This window comes from Curcuma longa, chromosome 15, assembly GCF_044706935.1.
Source record: "Curcuma longa cultivar G26 ecotype Majalengka, Jawa Barat chromosome 15, ITB_CL_G26_1.1, whole genome shotgun sequence".
NCBI lineage: Eukaryota > Viridiplantae > Streptophyta > Magnoliopsida > Zingiberales > Zingiberaceae > Curcuma > Curcuma longa.
Genome location: NC_133875.1, coordinates 8543835 through 8555874, shown reverse-complemented (window position 1 = coordinate 8555874; position 12040 = coordinate 8543835). Strand labels below are relative to the sequence as shown.

General features: G+C 36.9%; 1 protein-coding gene across 1 annotated transcript; it reads left to right on the top strand.

Annotated features, from left to right (window-relative positions):
- Positions 1-10891: 10891 nt before the first annotated feature.
- On the top strand, positions 10892-11551 carry LOC141845953 (secreted RxLR effector protein 161-like). The gene has a single exon (XM_074733942.1). The coding sequence runs from the start codon at positions 10892-10894 to the stop codon at positions 11549-11551; it is 660 nt and encodes a 219-aa protein (XP_074590043.1).
- Positions 11552-12040: the final 489 nt, after the last annotated feature.

Here is a 12040-nt window from a genome sequence, read left to right as displayed (position 1 = left end):
AATTAACAGTGATAACTTCTGTTTAGAGTAGTTATCTAATAGTATTGTGTCTACGGTGTATATGTCTAGATTTACCATTATATAGATGGCTCTGTGCCTTGCCAATTGGTAATTGACTATTGTAATATATGCAAATTGTCGTTACAGATTTCGACTATCTAGAAACATCTTCTAAGAATTATCGTAAACATTCAGCCTCTTCATCGCATTTGTCAAAAGCTACAAATTTAAATTTTATCATGGATCTAGTTATTACGATTTGTTTAGAAGATTTCCATGAAATGGGTGCACCTCCCAAAATGAATACATATCCACTAGTAATTTAGAGTCTTTTATGTCAGATATCCAACTAGCATCATTGTATCCTTCAATCACACAGTATATCTCGTATAGTGTAGTCCATAATCACAAGTATACTTTAAATACATTAGTACTCTTGTTATCCCTTTTCAATGTTCAAAATCAGGATTACTCCTGTATATCTACTCAATTTGCTTACAACGTAGGCTAAGCTTGATTATGTACAACTCATCAAGTACATCAACCTTCCAATCACTCTAGAATACTCTATCTGAGAGATACTCTCTTCATGATTTTTTGAGAAATGTAAACTAGTGTCTATTAGAGTCTGTGCCAATGTTGTATCACCCTTGGTAAATTTTTCAAGAATTTTATCCACATAATGGGATTGACTTAGAACAAGTCCTTTTGATGTTCTAAGAATCTTAATTCCTAGAATCACATCAGTTAGTCACATATCTTTCATGTCAAATCTTGAGTTCAATATATTTTTAGTAGATTTGATTATCTTATCATTACTCTCAATGATAAGTATGTCATCTACATATAGACATAAGATGGCATAGTCATTCTCTATAGCCTCATGTAGACACATTTATCACACTCATTGATTCACTTTCCTTTATGACATTATTAAATTTTTCATATCATTGCTTTGGTGCTTGTTTCAAGTTGTATAATGACTTCACCAATCTATAAATCTTATTTTTCTGTCCTAACATAGAAAGCCCTTTAGGTTGTTCCATGTAGATTTCTTCTTCTAAATCTCCATTTAGAAAAGTTTTATTTACATCCATCTGATGTCTAGATTCGATAGAGTGGCAATAGCCAACAATACTCTAATGGAAGTTATTCTTGATACCGAAGAATATGTATCAAAGTAATCAAAGTTTTCTCTTAATCAATAACCTTTAATTACCAATTTGGCCTTATACTTGTCAATCATGTCATCTGATATCATCTTCTTTTTGAAAATCCACTTGTAACCTAATGGCTTACTTCCCTGAGGAAGATCAATAAGTTCCCAAGTGTGATTTTGCAAGATAGAGTCTATCTCAGATGCAATTGTCTCTTTCTAGTGAGGTCCATCAAAAGAGCTTACCGCTTCTGAGTAACTTTTGGGCTTACTTTCCAACATCAAAGTGATAAAATCCATTCCAAAGGATTTTTCCACCTGAGCACTTTTACTTCATCTTATCTCAACCTCCACTAATTCATCATCTTTTTCATCTTCTTGTGTTTCATATGCCCATTTTAAGGAGCTAGCTCCTCTCGGATCTTATACGGAAACACATGCTCGAATAACGAGGTATTTCTCAATTCAATAATTGAGTTCTTGTGTATCTCTGAAATTTGAGATTCGTGCATAAGGAACCTATAGGCATCGTTGTTATGCGCATATCCAATAAATATGCAATCAATAATTTTTGGTCCTATTTGATCCTTTTCGTATCGGGCACCCAAACTTTGACCAGACACTCCCACATTCATAAGTATTTGTAGGATAGTTGTCTTCCTTTCCACAACTCATAAGGGGTCTTATCTTTTTCTTATGGGGTATCTTATTCAAAAGGTAATTAGCTGTTAACACATCTTCCCCCCATATGTGATCTGGTAGTCCAGAGCTCAATAGAAGAGCATTCATCATCTGTTTCAAAGTGCGATTCTTTCCCTCAACAATACCATTTTGCTAAGGAATATAGAGAGTTGTTGTTTCGTGTCTGATTTCATGTTCAGCACACAACTCAGCGAACAATGATACATATTCACTATCTCAGTTACTTCAACCATATTAATCTTTCTATTAAGTTGATTTTCAACCTCACTCTTATAGAGAATAAATTTCTCTATAGCTTAATTTTTACTTTGAGAAGACACACAAAATAACATTTTATGTTATCATCAACAAAAGTGTTGAAGTACTTATTTCCACCATGTGTCGGTGTACCCTTTAGGTCGCACACATAGGTGTGAATTAGGTCGAGTGGCTCATTGCTTCTTTCAACATATTAAAGGATGACCTTGTCATTTTTGCTTCAACACGAATCTCGCACTTGTGTTTTGGGTCAAGATGAAATATAGGTATGCTTTGCATGTTAATTAATCTACGCAACACATCATAGTTAACATGTCATAATCTATCATGCCACAAATACGAAGACTCAAGCATATAAGTGGAAGAACTTTTATTATTATTAACCTTAGGCCTAATCACCATTACACTATGCCTGAACATCCCATCAGTTACATAACTCTGTCCTATAAACATTCCATTTTTAGAAAAAACAACTCTATCTAACTCAAAAACAATGAGGAAGTCATGCTTGCTTAACAGTGATCTGGACACCAGATTTTTTCAAATCTCCAAAACATATACCACATTGTTCAGAATGAGCTCCTTGCTTAAGGTCATCTTCAACACCACTTTTCCTTGGCCCATGATGTCTGAGGTTGTTCAATTCCTCATGAATAGCTTATCCCCATTGACTTCTTCGAAGTTGTGGAACATCTCCTTGATGTAGTACATATGTCTGGAAGCATCGGTATTGATTCACCATTGTTGTGGATTTAAACCCACCAAATTCAGCTCGGAGACCATAATGCAGAGGTTGTCCATTTCTGATCCCTTATTCAGGTTGGCCTTCTACTTCTTCTTCGACTTTCTGCACTCTGAAGATTTGTGACCAACTCGCTCACAGTTGAACACTTCCCAAAGAATTTCTTCTTGTTTACGGCTCCTCTAGGTCCTATCTTGGAAGATTTGAGATTCTTCCATTTTAAGCTTTGACTGTGCTTAACCATATTGGCTTTCATAGTAGCCTGAGAAAATAATTTTCTCTCCAAACTCTTGTTGTCTTTCTCAATGCAAAGTTTAACAATGAGTTCTTCCATGTTCATCACCTTCCTCTTGTGCTTCAGGTAGTTCTTAAAGTCCTTCCAAGCAGGAGGCAACTTCTCAATGATTGCTACCACCTGGAAGGTTTCACTCAAAATCATACCTTCTAAGTGAATCTCATATAAGATTATTTGAAGCTCTTAGACTTGGTTGATCACCATCTTAGAGTCAATCATCTTGTAGTCTAGGAATTGATCCACGATGAATTGCTTGGCCCCCCCCCCCGCCCCCGCATCCTCTGTCTTATACTTCTTGTCCAAGGACTCCCACAGCTCCTTAGGTTTGGTAAGATGTACCACTTTAGTGGTCTCTTTGTGTTGTACACAACGTACAATGAGTCGACAAGACAGTTGAGGATGTAATTTTGGCATAACTCAGAATGAGTCCATGCCTCCACTACATTGACGGTCTAAACATCAGTCGCATCCTCAGTTGGCTTAAGAGGTTCCTAGATCAAGAACTAAGATGGATTCAACGTGGTCAGATAGAAGAGCATCTTCTGCTACATCGCTTGAAGTTCAATCCAGTGAACTTCTCTGCCTTTCCCCATGGTTGATTGGAACATTTTCAATTAGGGCAGAGGGTGTTGTAATGTGTTAAGTTTGTTGCACCTCAACCGGTTCCGTGGCCATCTCAACAAAATTAAATATGTTTTAAGATTGTTACAATCCCGTTACCAAAGATTACAAAGGAAATTACAGAATTGAAATCGAGATACAACTTCAACTTATCTGTTCATTGGCCTGTGCTATAATCTCAAGCTGACAATAGAAAATCTATTGTATTATCGATGTTGCCAGGAGATGACTCATCCAAGCGCTTCTGAGTTGCCTCTGGGTCGATGCTTGAGTGGTCGAGCCACCAAGTGTTGGGATACTTTGAGTGTTGAGTCAGTAAAGAAGTCACCCGATTACCCAACTCGAGAAGAAGTGTGCCCGACTACCAAATCGGGAAGAAGTGTGCCCAACCGTCGAGTCGGGAATAGAAGCTGAGTACTCAGGAAAACTTCCTGAGTGGATTTTGCAGTCGATGTCGAGGTCTGCATTTAATGTTGTGTCCTTCAAATAGATTCACCCCCACCTTTGGTTGTACTTTGAGGTTGTCATTGATAGTCTATTTCTCAAAATCCAATGGCAAATCGTGAACACCCCCAAGCACTGGAGGTCATAGTGAACTGAGAATAGTACCTGAATGTTATTATGGGTGTTCTGGTGAGCAACAATTGCACGACAGAGGTAAAAGTTTATGGAGGAACGTAGGTGGACAGAGGTTTCTTGCTCTTGGTTTTTTTTATCTCTTCCTTGCTCAAGATATCACCTCTTTATTATAGGAGAGCCTTCCCTTTGCTACGTTAAATGGTCGATTAAAGGCTATTTATTGCCTTTAATGCTCCAATCAAAATGACTGTGTAATTATAGATTCTTTATTAACATTAAGTTAATGCATCCATTTATTTTACACTTGCGTAGAAGATCAAATCAAATAGTAAAATATTAGTTCATTCTCATTGGCAAATTTTACCTTAATCGGTCTAACATTCAACTCGCACAGATCGTGCTCGCACACGAGTTAACTTGATTCATTTGAGCTCTAGATTTGCACCCCCTTGCACTCACGTATAAGAAAGAGCCTCTACCCATGCATTTGTTCACAACATCAATGCATAAGATACAATATAAACTAACAATAAGGCCATGCGACTTCCAATGTGGGACTAAAAACTCATTCATGATGGTGTCTCCTCTTTACATCCACCTCTTTCTTTCATTCACATTTCCAATACATACTTTGGTATTTATAGTCGTATATTAAAAGAAACTAGTAGAAACCATGGCCATGATCTCCTTGAAATGATCTAACTATCTCATCCATTAATCTCAATCTCATAATTGTTTCCATAAATGTCACCATTAGGCCATTTATGACCATTGTATCCATAGATGTTGAACATGGGCCATGTTTGTTGGTGACTAATAATTTCTCAAACTAGAGAGCTTAGACTAAAGAGCTCAGACAGGAGATCTTAGGCTAGAGAGCTCAAATTGGATGGTTTAGACTGGAGAGCCTAGATTAGAGATCTTGAACTAAAGAGTTCATGCTAGAGATCTCAAATTGAAAAGCTTAGATTGGAGAGCAGGGCGTGGGGCTTAGAAGGAGGAGCTCAGGAAGCTTGAACTAGGGACCTAGACTAGAGAGTTCAAAGCTCTGAGCTCATGCTGAAGAGCTCAAATTGGAGATCTTGGACTGGAGAGCTTAGGTTGGAGAACTCGACTGAAAAGCTCATAATGACTCAACTCGGAAGGTCAGTCTTTTGATGTCAACATGAGAAAAAACAATGTAAGCATGGTACCTGGGTGAGTGGGTGAGGTAACTACCAAGGGCATCACTAGTCCCCCCCCCCCCCCCCCCCCCCCCCCCCCCCCATTTAAATCGAGTCAAGGAGACAAGATGTATGAGACTTTGATGAAAAGAAAAGTGGTCCAAAGGAGTCAAGGAGTCAAGCGATTAATGTATTCAAGTTTGCAGGGTGATAAAGTGGTCCTTAGAGCAATAGGACCAAGTTGTTGGTATAATGCAGAGGTTTTGGTGAATCTCCCTCCTAAAATCTTGGTGCTCAAATAGATTTTGTAATGTATAATATGTGAAGTTTGAATAAGAAAATTGTTGGGATGAAGAAAAATGATTGTATCAAATTAATGAAACTTGATGTGGAGAAGTAGACCCTAGATCCACAAGGGCAAATGAGGAGAGCTTAATCCCATAATGAGGTCAAGGAGAGAAACATTCGAAGGTTGACCCCTAGAGTCACAAAGGAAAAGCAGGAAAGCTTGATCCCAAAATGAGGTTTGGGAGAAACATCAGAGGGTTGACCCTAGATTTGTAAGGACAAAGGGGAGATAAGAATTTGATCCCAAGACCTAAGCGAACCATTAAGGTCTGAGAAAAAAATAAAAACTCAATCTGGAAACTTAAGTGGATCTCTTAGGTCGGGTGTGAATAAAAATTAGATCTCAAGAATTGGGAAAACCTCTAAATTCAATGAGAGATTATAAGAAAAACTTGATCTTGTGAACCAGGGAACCTTTAAGGTTGAGGAGAGAATAAAAATTCAATCCTACAACTAAGTGAACCTCTGATGCTTGGGAGAGACAATAATAAGAACTTGTTCCACAACTTGATGGACCTTTAAGGTGGGGGAGAGAATAAGAACTCAATCCTTTGATTTAAGTGGATTTTTTAAGTTTCAGATAGATAATAAAAAGAGCTCGATCTCATGACCTAAGCAACCCCCTAAAGTCAGGGAGAGTAAAAGAACTTGATCCCAATACCTAGGTGGATCTTTGATATCTAAAAGATATAAGAAGAATTAGATCTCATTTGGACCTCTAAGGTGTGGGAAATATGAACTTAATACCAAAACTTAAGTGGACCTTTTGAGGTCTAGAAGAGATAAAAATAATTTGATCTTGCAACCAGTGCAAATCCTTTAAGGTTGGGTAGAGAATAAGAACTCGATACTGAGGCTTAGGCAAACTTTTGATGTCTGAGAGAGATAATATGAAAAACTCGACTTAACAATCTAGGTAGATCTTTGAGATTGAAGAGAGAATAAGAACTCAATCCCAAGAGTTGGTTGTATCTCTGAGGTCGAGAAGGCATAATAAGAAGAACTCAAACTTGCAACATTGGCATACCTCTAAAGTGAGGGAAGTATAAGAACTCAATCTAAAAACTTCCTAGACCTCTAAGATTTGGGAGAGATAATAAGAAGAATATAATCTTGTAAGTTTGAGACATAAATAAGAACTCAATCTTAAGACTTGAGCATATCTATGAGACATGGGAGAGAATATAAGAAGAAGACATAATAAGAAGAGATTAATCCAAAGACCTATGCATCCCTCTAAGATTTGAGAGATAATAAGAACTCGATCCTAAGACTTGATTATATAACTGAGGTCTGAGAGAGATTATAAAAGGAACTCAACCCCTTAACATGTGCATACAAGTTGGGAAGAGAATAAGAACTTGATCTTGAGACCTAGGTGGATCTTTAAGGTCCGAGAGGCATATAATAGGAAGAACTTAATCTCAAAACCTGCGTAAACATCTGAGTTCTAAGAGAGATAATAAGAAGAACTTGATCTCAGAATTTGAGCAGAATTCTGAAGTTAGGGGGAGAGAATAAGAACTTGATCTTAAGATTTTGAGTGAAATACTGAGATTTAGGAGAGATAATAAGAACTTAATCTCACTACCTCAGTAGATTTTTTAGATCTAGGGATGATAATAAGAAGAACTTGATCCTGAAACCTAGGCAGACCTTTGAGGTGGGGGAGATAATAAGAAGTAGATCCTAATACTTGGTTGGACCTCTAAGATCTGGGATAGATAATAAGAAGAATAAGAAGAAGAGCTTGATCAACCACTTGGACAGACCTTTGAGAATAGGGAAAGAATAAGAATTTGATCTCCCAAGTAGACCTCTAAGGCCTTTGACAGGCAATAAGACCACAACTAGGGTGGTTGTCTAAGGTTGGAGAGAGAATAAGAACTCAATCCTGAAATCTAGGCTGGCCTTTAAGGTGTGGAAAAAATAATAAGAACTCAATCTTATTACCTAGGTAGACCAATGAGGTTGTAAAGAGAATAAGAACTTGATTCCCATATCTAGATGAATCCATGAGATTAGGAGAGATAATAAGAATGATAAATAATAAGAAAAGCTTAATCTAGCAACTTGGGCGGACCTTTGAGGCCAATGAGAAAATAAAAACTCAATCCCAAAACCTATGTAGTGTTGATAATTGATCCAAAATTAATCGTGGAGTTAATGGGTTGATGACGTGGCAATTAGTGGTAGTAATGGTGAGAAGAAAAGTGTCTAGGTTCAATGTATCTTCATTAGTTGAGTTAGTGGGGTATATTTATGGAGTTAATGGGTTTAATGTATTATGTAAGTAGCTTATAAATATGCTACGTATCATGAATGAATTAATTAGAGAAAAATTATTATTGTGTAATCCCCTTGTCTATTATCTCCCTCCTATTATCTTCCTCCTTAATTTCTCTAACAGTGGTATCAGAGCGCGAGGTTCGACGTGTCCTAGTTGCTTGCAATGGCGATTAATGGAGTTTCTCAACCTCTCATCCCCATTTTCAAAGGCGAGTGCTACGAATTTTGGAGTATCAAAATGAAGACTCTATTTAGATCTCAAGATCTTTGGGATTTAGTAGAGAAAGGTTTTGACGACGAGGATGCCGATGAAAGTCGATTAAAGGAGAACAGAAAGAAGGATTCAAAAGCATTGTTCATCCTTCAACAAGCAGTACATGAGACGATTTTCTCCAGAATTGCAACTGCCTCATTTTCCAAAGAAGCATGGGAAATACTGCAGAAAGAATTCCAAGGCTCCTCTCGAGTGATAGCAGTCAAACTCCAGACTCTCAGAAGTGAATTTGAGGCCTTGCTTATGAAGGGTAATGAAACTTTACAAGATTTTTTATCTAGAGTAATTTCGATCGTTAGTCAAATGAGATCGTATGGAGAAAATATTACTGATGCAATTATTGTTTCAAAAGTTTTGCGAAGTTTGACTCCGAAATATGATTACATAGTAACTGCGATTGAGGAGGCTAAAGATCTTTCGATTTTCTCTTTTGATGAACTAATGGGTTCTTTGCAAGCTCATGAGGCAAGGCGAAATCGATCAGTTGAGAAGAATGATGAAAAGGCATTTCAAGTGAAGGGGGAGATAGAAAAAAAAGAAGACTTCGCTGGCAGAGGTCGTGGAAGAGGAGGCTTTCGTGGTAGAGGACGTGGCAGAGGAAGAAGTAATTTTGATAGACAAGTCAACGGGGATCAGAAATGGAACAAAAATTCTGTTCAGTGTTATGGTTGCAAAAGATTTGGGCATATAAAGGCAAATTGCAGAAATAGCTCACAAGCAAATTATGTGCAAGAAGGAAATGAAGAAAGTAAGTTATTTATGGTTCATTCTAATTCTAATGAAGTTCAAAACGATATTTGGTTTTTGGATAGTGGATGTTCGAATCACATGACTGGCAATAAGTCATTATTTAAAGAGCTTGATGAATCTCAGAAGATGCTAGTAAGACTTGGAGATAATAAGCAAATACAAGTCGAAGGCAAAGGCACTATTGCCGTGGAGACTAGCAATGGTAAAGTGAAATTACTTTACAATGTTTATTTTGTTCCTAATTTGGCACATAGTTTGTTAAGTGTTGGACAATTGATGATGGGTGGATATGCAATTTTATTTGATAATGGAGTTTGTGTTATTACTGACAAAGATTCAGGGCAGTCTATTGTCAATGTGCAAATGACAGAAAATAAGATGTTTCCACTTAAAATCTCTAATGTGGGAAACCAAGCTCTTATTGCCAGTGAAGATAATGAATCCAAGATGTGGCATCTGAGATATGGGCATCTCAACATCAAAGGAATGCAGTTGTTAAATCAGAAAGGTATGGTTTTTGGATTACCGCAAATTAGTACTCTTGGTTTATGTGAAGGATGTGTTTATGGAAAACAAACAAGGAAGCCTTTTCCAATTGGGCAATCATGGAGAGCTTCTGAATGTCTTGAATTAATTCATGCTGATTTATGCGGGCCTATGAAAACTACATCACTTGGTGGGAGTAAATATTTTTTGATGTTTACTGATGATTTTAGTCGAATGAGTTGGGTTTATTTTTTAGCAAACAAATCAGAGACTTTTGAGAATTTTAGAAAATTCAAGGCGCTTGTGGAAAATCAAAAGGGTTCTTTAATAAAAACTCTTCGTACAGATCGAGGAGGTGAGTTTTTATCTAAAGAATTTAATCTGTTTTGTGAAGAACATGGTATTCACAGGGAATTGACGACACCTTATACACCGGAGCAAAATGGTGTCGCCGAGCGAAAAAATCGAACAGTTGTAGAAATGGCTAGAAGTTTGCTGAATATCAGAGGGCTTCCAAATCTTTTCTGGGCTGAAGCAGTGGCCACATCAGTTTATTTGCTGAATATTTCTCCAACAAGGGCAGTCTTAAATCAAACACCATATGAAGCATGGCGAGGTAGAAAACCATCGGTAAATCATTTAAGAATTTTTGGATGTATTGCATATGCTTTGGTAAATTCTCAATTTCGTCATAAACTTGAGAATAAATCTGAAAAATGCATTTTTGTTGGATATTGCAATCAATCCAAAGCATATCGATTATATAATCCTGTTAGTGGCAAATTAATTATAAGAAGAGATGTAGATTCTTTGGGATCACCAGCTTCCTCACCATCAAATTCAAGGAGTAGTAGTTCATCATCTCTACAAGATTCTTCTGATGAAACACCTCCAACAAAGTTCAGATCATTAAGGGAAATTTATGAATCAGATCAATTTGCTCTGTTTGTTACAGATCCTACAACTTTTGAAGAAGCAGTAACAAAGGAAGAATGGCGAAATGCAATGAAAGAAGAGTTATTGGCAATTAATAAAAATGAAACATGGGAGATGGTGGATCTACCTGAAGGCAAGAATGCAATTGGCCTCAAATGGGTATTTAAAACAAAATATCATGCCGATGGAACCATTCAGAAATATAAGGCTAGACTTGTTGCAAAAGGGTATTCGTGACATAATATATATGAGCTCCGCTGATTATCTTATAACTGAATTTAAGTCTAACATGATGGAGAAATTTGAGATGTCAGATATGGGATTGTTGCATTATTTTCTTGGTCTTGAAGTGAAGCAAGGAGTTGATGGAATTTTTATTTCACAAAGAAAATATGCAACAGATCTTCTTAAAAGATTCAGCTTGTTCAATTGTAATCCAGCTACTACACCCATGAATACAAATGAGAAGTTGCAACTAGAAGATGGTTCAGAGAAAGCTAATGCAAAATATTTCAGAAGTTTGGTAGGAGGTTTAATTTATTTAACTCACACTAGACCAGATATTGCTTTCTCTGTTGGTGTAATTTCCAGGTTCATGCAAAATCCTACAAAGCATCATCTTGGAGCAGCTAAAAGGATTTTACGTTATATTGCTGGAACCGTGGATTATGGAATTTGGTATACTAAAGTTTTAAAATTCAATCTTTGCGGATTCACTGATAGTGATTGGGCAAGTTCAGTGGATGATCGAAAGAGTACTTCGGCTAGCATTTTCAATCTTGGGTCAGGAGCAATTTCATGGAGTTCAAAGAAGCAAGCTACTACAGCTCTATCCTCTTCAGAAGCAGAATATGTAGCAGCAACTTCAGCAGCATGTCAAGCAGTTTGGGTTAGAAGAATTCTTGTAGATCTTCACCAACAACAAAAAGATGCAACTAAATATTTTTTGTGATAACAAGGCAACAATTGCAATGACAAAAAATCCAGCCTTCCATGCGAGGACTAAACATATTGATATTCGTCTACACTTCATTCGAGACTTAGTTGCAAATCAAGAAATTGAGATAGAGTACTGCAGCACACATGAACAAGTGGCGGATATCTTAACGAAATCACTTCCAAGAGATAAATTTATTTATTTTAGATTACTTTTGGGTGTTTGTAATTTTGAATCAAGGGGGAGTGTTGATAATTGATTCAAAATTAATCGTGGAGTTAATGGATTGATGATGTGGCAATTAGTGGTAGTAGTGATTAGAAGAAAAGTGTCTAGGTTCAATGTATCTTCATTAGTTGAGTTAGTGGGGTATATTTATGGAGTTAATGAGTTTAATGTGTTATGTAAGTAGCTTATAAATATGCTACGTATCATGAATGAATTAATTGAGAAAAAATATTATTGTGTAATCCCCTTGTCTATTATCTTCCTCCTATTATCTTC